The sequence below is a fragment of the Phytophthora sojae genome (genome assembly GCF_000149755.1).
Source record: "Phytophthora sojae unplaced genomic scaffold PHYSOscaffold_21, whole genome shotgun sequence".
NCBI lineage: Eukaryota > Oomycota > Peronosporomycetes > Peronosporales > Peronosporaceae > Phytophthora > Phytophthora sojae.
Window position 1 is genome coordinate 221,102 of NW_009258135.1, and position 14,715 is coordinate 235,816.

The window sequence follows — 14,715 nt, forward strand, 5'->3', positions numbered from 1 at the left end:
GGTCTCGCTTGTGGGTGTCTTGGCAAACCGCGAAATGCGGCTCGACAATATGCTGCATCGAGTAGTGTCCGTGACACCCTTACGAACGGCGAGATGCGTCGAATAATCATTCGGGCGTAGAATAATCAATGTTTCGTCTTTGTATGCAATTCATCATGATTGCGTACGCTGAAGCACTCGCTGATGTGAAGGGTCACCTCATCGTTAAGTTTCTGCAGGGTTATGTAGTGCTGTGTGTTGCTGTTGTGCCGGTGAGGTTTTAAAAGCGTTCCAGCGTCCACGCGGCCGTGGACAGCGGCACTGACGAGCAACTTGTGCAGCCCCCCAATGGCGCTGCCAATGACGCAGCTGCTGAGGGCTGCGAAACTGCGCGCGGGCGGCCAGTTGACGCAGATCGTGACGTGCAACCCCAAGAGCCTGGAGGACGCGCTGGTGAAGCAGTTCCAGCAGCTCGGCGAGGCGCTGGGCGTGACGGAGGTGGGGGAGGCCATGGCCCAGCAACACTACAGCAGACTGCAGCAGTTGAAGGAGCAGGATAGAGTATTTGTAGATAGTAATGGTAGGAAAGCGAAGGTGTTGATGGTGGAGTGGCTCGAGCCGCTGTTCCTCGGCACGGAAGGCTGGATGCGGGAGATCGTGGAGGCCACGTGGTGGAGGACCTGGAGGATGGGGGAGAAGTGGACGTGGTGGTCGTGGCACTGTGCGGACTGAGTCTGGACAAGACGGAGACGGAGCTGCTGGAAGGACGCGTCGGGGACTGGTGGACGTCGCTGCTGAAGGGTGAAGCGCATCCGAAGGTGTTCATTATGGACGGCACGTCCATGTTCACTCGTCTGACGAGGCGGCTTCTGGTGGCGCTGGAGTGGCTCGTGCACGCGCTGCATGAACCGGAGAGCGGCTGGATGAAGGACTCGACGTTCCCGTACAAACTCTTCGACACGTCGCTGGTTGCGAGGGATTCGAAGGCTGAGGAGACCAAGTCGGCGGAGTTGCTGGAGATCGAGGAGCTGCATCAAGCTGCGTGCACCAGCAAGCAGGCCATGTACACAGATCCAGCCACGGGTTACTCCGTTATGGCAGCGTACATCTTGACGGAGCGGCAAGTTTGCTGTGGCAACGGGTGCCGCCACTGCCCCTACGGCCACGCGAACGTCAAGGACCCGTCTCGGCGCAAGAACGCCCTAGCTGGTAATGTTTTCCTGCAGCCGCGTCGTCGCTCACGCGGTTTCGCGAAGCGCGAGCTAACCAAGTTAGAAATTACCGGCAAGCGGCAGCCTGCCGTTTACGGCTTAAGCTGCATTGCCGATGAAATGCAATCATAGATGAGCTCTGCGCGGAAAACAATCATTAAAGGCGTCGACAGCATGCTGAAAGCGCAGCGCACAGCTTTAAATTGAAGAAAGAACGCATGTCGACGCTACGAATCTATACGCTCTCCATGACAATGTTCGGCGGGTACGCGCTCCCTCCCTTCATCAGCCGGATCGAGTGCTGCTGGTTACGCAGCCGGTCGATCAGCCCCTTCATGACCAAGTTTCTCTCATAAACCTCCTGCTCTCCACAACAACACAAGGATCATCAGAATTCATAGCCACCATAACTTCCATACGCCGATAGTAGCGTGTTCCGCACCTTGCGCAGCTGATTCCTCGTCTGCACGAGCTTCGCCGTCGCGTCCTGCAGCATCAAGAGCAACAGGTCAGACCCCTCCCACTCAACACAGCTAGCAGCCTTCTCTTACCTTGTCGTCCTGCTGCGGCTCCTGCTTCTTCTCCACCTCCTTCACGGCCTGCAGCAGCTCGGCACTGATCTTGATGTACTGGGCCTTGAGCGCCGCTATCTTCGAGTACGTGTCCTGGATCTCCTCGGGCGAGTACGGGATCACGATGGGGTGGCCCTGGGCGCCGCCGGCGTGCGCGTGACTGCCGGCGAAACCCGCGGCGAGTCCGTTGACTTCCGGCAGCGCTTCATCCTGCGGCGCGTCGGCGAGCTGGGCGCGGGAGGCGCGTCGGCGGCGAACAGCTTGGAGCTCGGGCGCAGCGGCGGCTTCAGGTTCATGTGCTTGGTCTCGTCCAGCACGTGGTACGCGTGGCCAGCAAGTGTGCCAGCATCTGCTGCCCATTCTTGGTGGCCTGGGCGATCGTCGCGGCGGCGGCGGCGGCGGCGGCGGTAGTGGCGCTCTGCTCGTCCATGCTGCACTGGAAAAATGTGTTGAACACCAGGCGCTATACCATCCTTGAGAATAATCCTATGTAAACGCATATTCCTGGTATGAATCATAATCCTGACATCGGGAATAAGTTGATGTTGATGGCCTGTTGGCGTTGCCGTTGTTGCAACCGCGAGTACTAATTGCATCCGCGCCGCCATGACGATGGACTCGACGTCCGCGTCGTCGTCCAAGGCGCACGCGGACGCGGCGACCGAGGCGAGCGACCGCGATGCGCGCAACGCGTCCAAGGATGACGCCTCGCGCAAGAAGCGGCGAGTCGCAGCGCATGAGCCGCGGCCAGCAGCAGGTGGCCGACAGCCTCAACCAGCTGGACCGCCGCAAGCACGCGGGCATCCACCACCGCGTCGAGGAGGAGGAGCGGCGTCACCAACTCGAGTCACTTTATCCTACACGTCGAGTCCAGGATGATGATGATCTGCAGGATGATGAAGAGTGCCGACGCCACGCGCGCTATGTCCACGTATCCGTCGAAGAAATCTACCCCCACACACTCACAACAATTTAGCACTGTGCAGTACTACGATCTGCTCTACCTCCACAGAAGTGACCTACCATTGGGGATGAAGAGCGACGCCAGCACCATGCCAAGGTAGAGCGGCAGCTGGAACAGCAGCATGCAGCAGACACTCTCGCAGCCTCTGGCCACGGCACAGCTCAGCAGCGCCGTGAGCGTGAAGAAGCAGCCCAGGCTGAAGCTGATGCGGTAGACCAACTGGTTGCCCACGCAGGTGCTCGGGTACGCCGAGTCGTCGCACTCGTCGAAGACGCCGAGTCTCGACAGAACGTCTGCAGCATTGAAGGTATCAGTCGCACTCACTCAAGTATACAAGGACAGAGGGGATTGAGGGTGTGCTGATGCATACTCTGGCCGAAGGTGCGCAGCAGCCCTGCGGCCGCGGCGCTCACGAAGAAGAGCGCGACGTAGCCGACTCGGGTCATGACGATGGTTGAAAGAGTTCTGAAAAATGAGTCAGCGTATCAACGCCTTAGTTTCGAATAAGGATACACTCGTGTCTTATATTGGTACTGTACATCTGTGCTGAACTAACTGTTTGGGTTTGCAGTGTACATTTCCAGGAGACAAATGCGCTGAAGCGCGCTGCCCCTGTTGCTCGGATCCTGCACCGCTCAGTCAGCGGCGACACGGAGGGCGGCAAGAAGGCCACAAAAGGCACCAGCTCGGCTGCGCTCAAGGCCAGAGCCCGGAAGGCGGAGAAGGAATACTGGGCCAACATCGTCAAGGTGTTCCCCGCAGAAGATCCGCGTCATGGCTACACTCGAGAAGGGGCTGACGCACTACAACACGGCGCTGCTGCGGCGCAAGGAGCTGATCGACGAGGTGACGGCCATGAAGGCGCAGAACGCAGAGCTCAAGAACCTGCTCAAGCAGTACCTGGCCGCCCCATCAACGAGGACCTCATCGTGCCGCCCACGCAGATGCAGCTCTACCAGTGACAGGCGAAAGCGAAGTTGAAGTGCTACTTAAGCGAAATGGACTCACAATACCCATGCAGAGCAAACATCAGCAATGTCTGCAGCGACGAACCTCAACGAACTGCTTGATGACTCGGATGACGTCCTCCGGGCCGACCATAAGGCCCCACGATGTCTTGGCCCCGTCCTTGCCGGGTGAATTGCCCTCCCGGTTGTTGTCACCACTACCAGGAACCTCTTGTCGCGGGTCCTCGAAGAAGTACCCCATGAGCTTCTCCATGTCCTCCTCGTTGTCGATACCGAGCGCGCGCACGATCATGTTCACAAGCTCCGCCTCGTCATCGGGCAAATTCTCCAGCGCCTGCTGCACGCTGCCGTGAAGATTAAAAGGAGATGTTTGCGCATTAAATGGAAGTCCCAGTAAACGGCGGTCCACCACTTGTTTTACCTTCACCCCACTTTTTTTTTTTTAATTTTTAAGGTTGGTTATTTAGGAATGGTTTATGCAATGTTATCAATCGGTTTATTAGGTTCAATTGTATGGGCAAAATACTTTTAAATGCAGGTTCTTTAAAAAAAATACCTGTTTTAATTTTTTTATTTCTATGTAAATAGGTAGTTGTTAATGGTTTTAAGGGTTTTTTTTCACCTAATAAATAATAAATATTATTCTTATTTTTATAAGAATATTTATTATTTTTTATGCTGCGGTGAATATGTTACTGGACTTTGTACACACCGCCCGTACATCTTCAGATTATGAGCCTGATAAGTACTATGAAATTAGAATTAGCTCAATTTAGAGAATACTAGAGCTTATTTCTCAGCAGCTCAACGTAAAGGAATTTGTTTAAAAGTTTATAACACTAATATATTGATTAATTTTTAAACCTTCCGGTGCTAAAATTAAATAAGATTTAAAATCATTTTTAATATAGGCAATATTTGCAGAACGACACCAGGAAGCCAGCCTCGGACGCGAGCATCTTCAGCATGTACTTGAGCTTCGCGCCCGATATTTTCTTGACTGGCGGCGTGTAGGCTTCGACCGATTCGTCGTCGAAATCGTCCTGGTCGGCGTTGGCGCCATTGTCGTCTCGCCTGCTGCCGCCCTTGTCGCTCTCGTTGGAATCGGGCGACGACTCGTCTCCGTTCTCGAGCTGCTTCTGGAGAGCTGCCGCATCGCCAGCCTTTGCAGACTGACTCCAGTTACGGATGGACTGAGCCGGTGGCCGCCACGCGAGGCCAAGCTGCTGCTCGTGGATGACGCGATCGGCGTCCAGCAGCTTCTCGATCTTGTGAATCGCGTCCTCCTCGTGCATCTGCCACACTTCGTCGTACTTGTTGCTGTCGCTGGTTTCGAAGTGCGCGTACTTCCGCTGCAGGTCGAGGTACTGCTTCGTGAGGCGCCGATACTCCTCCGTGAGCTCCTCGTTTTGGTGTCGGTCCCGAGCGTCGGTCTGGTTGTACTTGGCGATCAGAGTGGCCAGCGCGTCTTTCAGTCGAGACAGCTTCCGCTTCTGCTGACTGAGCGTGGCCGAGTTCAACATGTCGCGCTCCGTCAGCACTCGGTAATTGTACTCGAGCCTCTCCGTGTTGAGCTGGTACGTGGCGCGCATCTCTTCGAGCTGCTGCTCGAGCGTCTGGATGTTGGTCTCGAGCTTGATCTTGAGCTCGTTGTAGTCCTCCGCATCGCGCACTCGTAGCTCCTCAATCTCCTGCAGATACTGCTCGTCGCGCGTCTGCTTGGCTTCCATGTAGACCATCTCCATCTCGCGTCTGCGCTCGAACAGCGAGTCGATCTCGAGCTTGTTGTTGGCGATGCGCTCGTCGCGCTCCTTGAGGAAGGCGTCCTCCATCTGCTCGAGCTCAAGCTCGTACTCATCCTGCATTTCCCGGTACTGCTGACTCATCCGATCCACCAGCTTCTCTACCTCTTCGGCCTGCACCTTGAGCGCCGCCACGTACTCTTCGTCCTTGGCCTTGAGCTGGTTCTGGAACTCGCGGATCACCGCGTCCCTGCCAAGATCTCGGCGCACGCCCGGTTCTGCAGCTCCAGCTCGTTGTGCAGCTCCTGCGGCATGCTGAACTCGAAGAGGTCGGCCCAGCGCATCTCCACGGCGGCGTTCTTGGCGCCGCTGTCGACGGCCTCCTGCTGCAGCTTCTGCACGCGCCGGTGAGACCAGGAGACGTTGGTTGCCTCTAGCGGAGATTCGCCTGAGGCTGAAGGTGCCCGCATTGTGTAAATGGCTCAAGTAGAACTACAGTACAATTCTTTCGCATTTGTCAGACTACAGGATGCCATGAACGCATCACTTCCCAAAATTCGCCCCGGCACAATTCGCGACCTTTCGCGAAAGTTACTCAAAATCAGTAAGCTGCGACAAACTGATCCTGATTCAATCCAAACTCAGTGAGCTGCTCCATTATAATATATATAAATCAGAATATTACACCGTAATGTACTTGGTGAAGTTATATTAGACACTCCCGCCCTATCCACTCCAAATCGGGTGGTAAATCACGACGAAAACTTGGTCCAGCGTATCACGTCTGGCAGCGTAGCCCGCCTTGCCGTCGAGGAAGAGTATGAAACTCTTGAGCATGCCGGGCACGAAGTTTCCGGTGTCCGAGCCACTAGTACAGTGACGATGCCTGGTGGGGTCCGTGGGAACTTGGGAGGCTTGCGGCGATGGCCTCGGGCTCTGGTTGGGCACTGAACATGAGCACGTGCATACGTTGAAGTTAATAGATAAGTAGACAGAATAGATAGACAGTTAGGTAGGCGGCGGTGAACACAATAACTTACTAGTGTACGCATTGCGGTTTCTTTGGCTTCTATAACATGCCGGGTTAGCGTACACAGGCCAAGTGAAGCCACTTGCTGCTGTTGGCTTGGTTGAGCTTCAAGGCCGCTTCAACCTGCGATCATCAAAAGGTGCAAACATAACGAGCAAGTTACACGATCGTACTTACAAAAGGCGTCGCAGCACACCAAGCTTACCCATGGAGTTGCCTGCCAGGCACGGCGGTCGTCGCCCAAGAGACCGTGCATGGACCTGATAACTTGGGCGTCGAAGCTGGCGGCGAGGGGTCCAAGACGGGGACTTCCTTGCTTGGTCGTGAGCGGCGTATCTGAGCACCTCGACCGAGGCGAGCGAGCCTCCGCGCCAGTCGTTTGCGCGGGCCGGGCTCCGTCGCGAGCTCCTGTCCCCGAGAACCAACCCGGTCTCAGCAAAACTTGGCTGAAAACTCGATAAACCTGCGAGACTTTGGCTGCTCGAGAGGCCCTTGGGCAGCAGATTCAACGGGGTTCCGAGCCATTTTCTGCGAAAGCGAGCCCAAGCTTTCCCCTGTCGAATGCGATTATTTCCACAACACGGCGAGTGCGATTGGATGGCGTCCGTCCGTCCGTCCGTCCGTCGGGTGGGGGCAGCCAGCAGTTAGCAGCCAGCAGTTAGCAGCCAGCAGTTAGCAGCCAGCAGTCCGCAGTCCCTCGAGAAAATAATCGGCCATTTCTTCACCAAAGTAGTGAGGAAGACATGGCCGAGCCTTTCGGGCAGGCAGCGCATTCGTGGTGGTTGGCGCCTCCTTACCCCGGACACGGCGCTCGCTCGTGCGAGGTCTCGCTCAGTGGTAGATGGACTCACGAAGTTGCCTGACGTGCCCACAATGCACTTGTACTCGCGGCCGCTGGCTTTGACGAACCGCTCGCACGTAGCCGCCATTTCCGCGTTGGAGCGATAGTTCGACGTGTTGAGCGAGATGCCCTTGCACTTGTAGCTCGGGTCCACGGCGTTGACAATCTTCGCGACAGCGGCCGCCTGGTCATCGTCGGAGAGCGTCCAGCACCCCATATCCAGGTAGATTTCAGCATTGGGGTTCTGCGAGAGGATGTCCATTGCCACCCTGAGGTTATCGGCGTAACCTATGGCATCGCCACAGCCTCCATCAGCAAGAAGACCGAAGACCGATCGCGTCGGGCTCCAAGATTTAGACGACTTGCTGGCTGCCTGTAGCGTCTGCGAGTTGTTGTAGAACTGCGCGATAGTCGTCGTCGTTGGCGTTGGATCCAGCAGTCGAGCGCCACCACTGCGTGTACTGCGGGACCATCCGATCTAGCCAAGCATGACTGAAGCAGAGGGAGAGGTTAGAGGATATTTTTGAATAAGATGCCACCGTTGTTGTTGTCCTTGCAAACCTGCGTTGAAGGTAGCAAGCAAAATATAGCCGACAAGATCAGAGCCCACATACTCAACACAACGCACGTTATCATACATCACTCGAACCTTCCACCACGTCTAGCCTCCAGGTTCTGGACCACCTCTTCGTCAGACGAACGCAATGCCTTCGACGTTCTACAAGGAGATGTTGCGATCCTTGGACACCACCACGTCTTCATCTTGAGGTGACAGGCCTCTCTCTCCACATTCTGCGTCGAGTAAATCAAACTCTTCGTCGTCATCGTCGTAGGTGAGTTGCTTGTCTCCTGCTGCAGGGGAGTTCAGGTCTTCACCGGTGCGCCAGTACTGCACGTTACTGCGTCTCTTCTGACCGCCTGACGGTGCCTTGGTCCTGGCAGGTTTCTACTTGGTTCGCCGGCAACGACGGCGGAAGAAGAGCACAACCACCACCAGTAACAGCAAAGCCATCGCAACTGGACCCGACCACGACACAGACGAGGGCAGAATTGATGATGAACTCGTAGTCAGCTCCCGTTGAAATGCTGCCGCTGGATCTGACATTGGTATTGGCAGCGGTGGCAGTGGGGCTGGACTCGATAGTAGGAGCTGGAACAGATGCAGCAGGAGTCGCGGAGCCGATCGTAGTGGAGTCTGCTGGTTCAGAAATCGTCGACAAGCCGGTATCTCGAGTGCGAACCGACTTCAAGACGACTGCGTCCTATATTCCTGAGCAAATCGGAGAGGTGCTGGCGTTGTTTGTGGATCCATCGGTGGGTTAGCGGGGCACCAAACTGCTCGCATATGCCACAACGAGGTAGTGGGAGTGCTGTCCACGTTTGGAAGTTGGGTAAGTTCGTCTTTTCAGCAGCAGTATCGAAATGAACAGCTAAGAGCGCACGAGAACGAATGTTAGTTAAGCAACTTATTTCGTGCAATGCATCACCGCAGAACGTACCGGCACGGAAGAGATGGCAGCTAAGACCGTCTCGCACAACCAAGTACAGGACATCAATCTCCTTCATGGACTGGTGGAAATCGTCTCCAAAATGGGGAATCATCAGCGTAAAACCCTCTTCAGTCGCACTCGAAGTAAACCCTCCGGCTCTGCCTTGAGCTCAAGATGTACAACGTCACTGGCACCCGTTCCGTTCACATAAACAGATCCCAACAACTCCGCAGACGCAGGTCGAAGTCCGCTGTTCGAGACTGCCACCCCACAGGCAAGAACGAAGTCGTCGAGTCGCCGTCCGCGATCGCTCCTAGCTGCACTCTCTTCAGGAGCCAGATAGTACACGAGTCCTGCCATGCGCGCAAGCTGCAGGTTCGTGTAGTGTAGCTCAGCTGATACCTGATAGCTGATACTGGTAGGTGAGAGACGTCTTCACGCGGTGATCTGGGGACAGACGACACCTTAAATGCTGTCACCACTTCGGGGGACATGGCGAAAATACCGTGCGCTTGCCACATCCAGCCGCTCGTCTCGCCGTTCACGGTGTACAGGTTGCTCTCCTTCCACGACTGAACATAGCCGAATCCGTTGAAATGCGCCAGCTCGCGAGCCAGTGCCCCAAACACCGAGTTGTTTGGCTACCTTCATCCTGGCAAGCGAACGGCAGATTGAAGTACTTGCCAAAGGAGTGGTAATTGAGGACCACGCTGAAGTCACACCAGGTCGCGAGCAGCTTGCGTCTCCGGCTCTTAGACGGCGGTCGGCCCATTGTAATCATCACCACACGGATCATCGCTGCTGCCCTTGCTTTTGATCGCGAAGTAGACATCGTAATTGCGGTTCAGATCAACTCCTGCGTCGGGTGGGCTTTTGTCGCAAGTCTGCGCGGCGCTCTTGCGCTGGCTCATGTTATTGTGCTCTCACACACGCATTAGTTCATTGTGCGCGTAGCCGTCGAGATTCACCGCCAGCATAAACCACCAGAGTTGGCGCGATGACAGCAGCTCCAACGCTGCCAGGCCTCCATGCGATAGTCCGTCGTCAAAATGTCGATTGTATACACCAAGTTCTAGATTCAACAGCCAGTAGATATGAATTAGCGTGTACAGCTCATGCAGTTTGGATCAGCATGGGCGACTTGCATGTCTGCTTGGGCGGCTTCCATGGCGTGGGCTGCTGGGCATCCGCGCCGGTGCCGATGCCGACCACCGCACGGTGGGGGCACAATGGCAGCCGACGGCGGAGCCGGCAGTGGCCAGGAGCTTGCCTTGCTGGTGCTTGGGCTGCTGGAGCCTTTGCTGGGGCCGCTTGGGTTGCTTGGTCAGGGTGGACAGCGGTGCGTCGACGGCTTGGAGTGCTTGGACTGCACGAACTACTGGAACGGCTTAGATACTGCGGCGGGGAACTTGGGCCGGGGCTAGTTCCGGCACCACGCGCTGTGGGAGCCTAAGGGCTGCAATATCGGCGCAAGGCCGCATGCTTCTTGGGGACTTGGTCGGCTTGATGGGCGTGGGCTGAAGGTGGTCTGCTTGGGCTGCTGGGAGGGGGCTTGTGCCGGACTGGGCTGGTCGTGGTTGCTGCTGCTGAGCCACGCTGAGGGCCGGTTCTGCCGATGCTGAGGCCACCGACAGCATGGTAAAGACGCAGGGGCGGAAGTGCTGGAAGCCACAGGGGCTGCTAACGCGCCATGGTAGGGGGGGGGGGGTCGGGGCGGCGGCTGGCGGCTCTTAAAGTCGGTCAAGTCGGCCAGCTAGTTGGCCTGCACGCAAGCTAGCTGAGGAACGCCGCCCTCTAAAACTAAAACTAAGCTGCCTACTGCTGGCCAGGCAGGCCTAGTGCAAAGCCGTGGACTGTCGTGGTGTCGAGTTCGGGCTTGAAAACGTGGCTCACTTCATCTCGAAAACGCTTCGGCTATTTCGTTGATGAAGGACTCCATTTCGTTCACCGACAGAGAACTTTGAACCGACCCAAGCCGCGGAGAAAAAGCTACGCAACACAATAGCAACGCCTCAAATAAATAAACATCCTAACGCATCCACCATCTGATAGACAACGTACACTCTTTCGCTCGGCAATTGCTCGCGGTTGGATGCCGCGGCGCGCACAACGGGTCCGACGCGTCCGCCGAGCCCAACTCGATCCGCTTCACCGCCAGCTTTACCCCACTGGCACCTTTTCCGTGCTAACTCCACGACGACATTGCCCCCCCCCGCTGCTCGCACTACTCCCCTCCTCCACCTCGTGGATAAACTCTTACAGCAGCAGCACTTCGTCCACATACCACCGCATCCACTCGTCGTCCCACACAAACTCCACATCGTGGAAAGCGTCCGCCACATTCTTAAAAACAGATCAGCCCCATCTTCATAGGCATGAACTCTTATATCCTTCCAAACGCACCGTCACGCACGGCAGCTCGGCAACAATCGACGTATTATGCGGCGACCCGACAAAGACCTCGTTCTTCTCCGCGCCGAGCCCACGAACATCTTCAGTCCATCGAGCGCTGGCAGCTGCACACTCAGCGTCGCTTGTCCAGCCTAGCAGAACCGATAAAACAAAAGTTGTCAGTAATTGTTGCTAAATGGACACTTTCTAGAACTGTGTCCATCTCAGAACATGAAACAGTTGCAATTTTATTACAAGTGTCCACATTTGGCAAATGCGTCCTCATCGCGAGGCGATGCAGCGACTGGTTGCCGCCCACTGGGCCCAGTATATATTACCATTTACTACCCCAAATAATTATAACAAATACCAGGAAAATTCCTACAAATAATCTCAATAAATAAGTACAGAACCCAATTACTGTTCATGAACTCGCCAAAGACCTTGGTGTATTTGATTTGAGATTCTTTCGATTATGGTACTGATTTCACTGAAACAACTAGTGGTTTGGGCTGGTAGCGCATATTTTTTAGCACTTCAGTGCTAAACCAATTTGGAATATACTTGCACGCATCCGCGTTGAACGTGCTTGTTGCGTCGAAATGCAGCGCACTAAGTCTCTTGTGTACGAAATAAACTGAGAGTACAATATGCCGACTACGCATTACAGAAAACTATCGATACTGTACATGCCGGTATCCAAATCTGCAGTGAAGACAATATTAACACCCTCCGTTCCATTTTTGGCGAGCGTGTCTAATGTGAGACGATGTACTAAGCTTTCAACATTTGAGGCATACAGCTTACATAGCTCGAGCTAGCAAACATGATAGCACGGTATATTGACAAGCGTTGCCCAGCGATAAAGTATGCTTCAGCGGACTCGCAGCACAGTGTAAGTAGTCGTGAAATCCTTAGCACAGAAATGAGTTATAGCATCATAGCTTTTAGTTGTAACCTCAGCTTTTTGGTGTAAAAGTTAGCAACAACCGCTGAGCTGCAGAGTAATACATGTAGCCATTCGTATCCTTAAGATGTATTTGTTTAGGTGAGTCAGTACCCTATTTAGGATAGAAAGGTACCCGGTTTCGGTAAGTTACAAAACAATTCTGCTGACCAAGCACAGCTCTTCGACCTGTGAATCTTCGACCTGTGAATAATTTTATATGTTTAGGAGCCTTAATGTGTTTTCACCATTCTTACAAGCCTACAAAGCTGTGATTTGACCCGAGACGAACATTTATTCGAAACGACCCTCTCAATGCAGCATACCACTCACAAATCTAGATAAAATACAAATAAATAGAAACCATGGCTAAACTCGCTTTAAAGTAGGATTTTTGCAAAACTGGGCACCATCCGCTAAGACAGACTTTTTGCGACTGTTATCTATTAGTTTCCCTAAAACTAAAACTATGTATGTGTACGAAAGTCTCATGTGCAGCACTAGTGAAAACCCATCCTAAGCTTTTTACTGAAACTTGTTCGCATGAGCAGACCTCTACTAATGCGGGAAAAATCATCTTTCCTCTTTTTCAGCAAACATGATATATTTTGAAGTTCAAAATATGGAAGGAATTCACTATTTAGTAAGTTATTGCTTGAAGTATATGAAGCTAAAGCGAAGCCGTATGGATCGAATTGTTAATCACTCAATTGGTTTACAAAGCATTATTTCAGGTTTCACAGCGTTATCTGAGGTCCCATTTGTGAGAAATCGGCCCCAGCAATTGGATCATTAGTCAAAAGTACGAAAACCATCCATGTAGCAACCACGCAACATCGCTAATGAAGGTAATATCGGGGAAGCTTAACGAATACTCTGTAATGCTTTAGTTCTATTAGACTTTTGAGTTATGGAGCGACAAGGAGGCTGGCGGCAATCTTGCTGAGTTTCACAATTATTGCAGTTTACTATCTACAGCGTTATTTCACGTTAAACACAGATTGTCGCTGACAACCCAGAATCGTGGTGTGCGGAAACTTACAAAATCATCGTCTGGTACGGGATTCGCTAAAGGAATGAGGAGTTACCGGCTAAAAGTGCTGATACATGTCTTTTTGATGTATACTGCGTTGTTAGTGGTGTGATCGAGTTGAGATGAATAATATCACTACATGTAGAGGAAATCCTTATGCCCGAGAGAGAGGGAGAAGGAGAGAGAGAGAGAGAGAGAGAGAGAGAGAGAGAGAGAGAGAGCTGCAAACTCGAAAAGGAAGCCACGGAAAGGTCATACTGAGCGTCTGTTGTGCTTCAACCTGTCGGGCACTGAAGTCCAGCTATCAATACATAGTGGGGAAGTGCTTGTGGGGGTGGTCTGCTGTAATGACATGCTTGAAACCGTGTCCGGCGTAGTCCTTGTTCATGCCATCACGAGCTCGTCATCATGCTTGTCAGCCAGCGCGCATGGGTCATGCACATGCTCGTAGTGGGCGGACACTTGAGCTCTGCTCAGTTTCCTTGCTCTAGGTGTTGCCACCGCCGTGGGTCATAGTGGCGAACGGATGGGCGCCTGCAGCCCCTGCAGCACGTTACGTGCCCGCGTCTTGCTACAACAGCACGACGTCTGAGCCGAAGGTGGAGCCGCGGTAGCCAGAGGCGCTGCGGCTGCCGCGTATGGCTGGGAGGGAGCTACGCAGAGTGTTCGTGAGCGTGCTCGCCCTAAGCGCCAGTCGCCCGCCCAAATCCACGCCGTCGCCGCTGCCTCTTCCTCTGTGCGCGTGTGTCCTGCTCCCAGTCTACCAACCGACCTGGCCGCACCCGAGAGCGGTCCTGGGGGAGGCGTGCCGAATGCGTGAGGTGACGGCAGAGTGAGCGGTGCCACCTGCGGCATGCAGTAGCTGAGCAACTTGCTTACTGACCAGAGCTACTCTAAGTAGACCTTCAACAAGGGCACTTACCCCGATTTCTGTGCAATACGACGCTAAAATTGGGTCAATAGTTCAGCAAATCAGAGTACTAATTTAGCTAAAATAACGCAGTTTTAAACCAAATCCACTTTAGAAGGCCCACAGCCCATAGATGCTCTATTTGGTGGAGGCCTCCTAAAAGTCGGGCCTCCGTTTAATGGCTTTCGCATCCTTTGTTGGAGGCTAAATCCCTGAGCTTCTATGAATAGTCACTCGGAACCGTTGGACATTGAGCCTGAAAGGATCTTATATGGAGGTAAAATGCAGCATTTTTGCCCCTGGGAAAGGCAACCATTAAACCTTTCCCTAGCCCTATCCATAAATTCATCGAAAGAAAGTAAATCAGAGCGATAAAACAGAGCGATTTCATTATAGGGTGGGGCTTCGCCCCAAATATGAAAGGCTATGGGCGTATTTAGCTGATTGCACGGGCCATGGAACTCTTCCAAAACTATCACAAACGCTGTCACAAATCGCGATTTATGTGCCAAATATGTCCTCGTTTGCGTCGTGTTTGCTACAACCGATGATACCGACCAAACCCATCACATTTGAGTGCTAAATACATGGCTACACTCACTTATCGTTAGTAACAAACAATGCGTTAGGTGCACGTT

General features: G+C 53.7%; 5 protein-coding genes across 5 annotated transcripts; 3 read left to right on the forward strand and 2 right to left on the reverse strand.

Annotated features, from left to right (window-relative positions):
• Window positions 1–327: 327 nt before the first annotated feature.
• On the forward strand, window positions 328–1,322 carry PHYSODRAFT_342813 (hypothetical protein; the record flags this gene model as incomplete). Its single annotated transcript, XM_009541298.1, has 2 exons — window positions 328–553; window positions 589–1,322. The coding sequence occupies 2 exons, from the start codon at window positions 328–330 to the stop codon at window positions 1,320–1,322; spliced, it is 960 nt and encodes a 319-aa protein (XP_009539593.1).
• Window positions 1,323–1,425: 103 nt separating this feature from the next.
• Window positions 1,426–2,192, reverse strand: PHYSODRAFT_320233 (hypothetical protein; the record flags this gene model as incomplete). The annotated part of the gene is made up of 4 exons (XM_009541299.1): window positions 1,426–1,551; window positions 1,633–1,677; window positions 1,742–2,022; window positions 2,087–2,192. 4 exons carry the CDS (start codon window positions 2,190–2,192, stop codon window positions 1,426–1,428), a joined length of 558 nt encoding a protein of 185 aa, XP_009539594.1.
• Window positions 2,193–2,357: 165 nt separating this feature from the next.
• On the forward strand, window positions 2,358–2,723 carry PHYSODRAFT_356221 (hypothetical protein; the record flags this gene model as incomplete). The annotated part of the gene is made up of 1 exon (XM_009541300.1): window positions 2,358–2,723. A coding segment is annotated over exon 1 (282 nt), but the record flags the coding sequence as incomplete, so codon positions are not given.
• Window positions 2,724–3,450: 727 nt separating this feature from the next.
• PHYSODRAFT_356222 (hypothetical protein) lies at window positions 3,451–8,085 on the reverse strand. Its single transcript, XM_009541301.1, has one exon. The coding sequence runs from the start codon at window positions 5,578–5,580 to the stop codon at window positions 4,597–4,599; it is 984 nt and encodes a 327-aa protein (XP_009539596.1). The 5' UTR covers window positions 5,581–8,085; the 3' UTR covers window positions 3,451–4,596.
• Window positions 8,086–13,547: 5,462 nt separating this feature from the next.
• On the forward strand, window positions 13,548–13,997 carry PHYSODRAFT_289301 (hypothetical protein; the record flags this gene model as incomplete). Its single annotated transcript, XM_009541302.1, is given in 2 exon segments — window positions 13,548–13,654; window positions 13,667–13,997. A coding segment is annotated over 1 exon segment (182 nt), but the record flags the coding sequence as incomplete, so codon positions are not given.
• Between the last annotated feature and the right edge of the window lie 718 nt (window positions 13,998–14,715).

Excerpts from the sequence above, each read along its gene's own strand:
- PHYSODRAFT_356222 (XM_009541301.1), bottom strand. The coding sequence starts at position 5,580 with ATGAGTCAGCAGTACCGGGAAATGCAGGATGAGTACGAGCTTGAGCTC.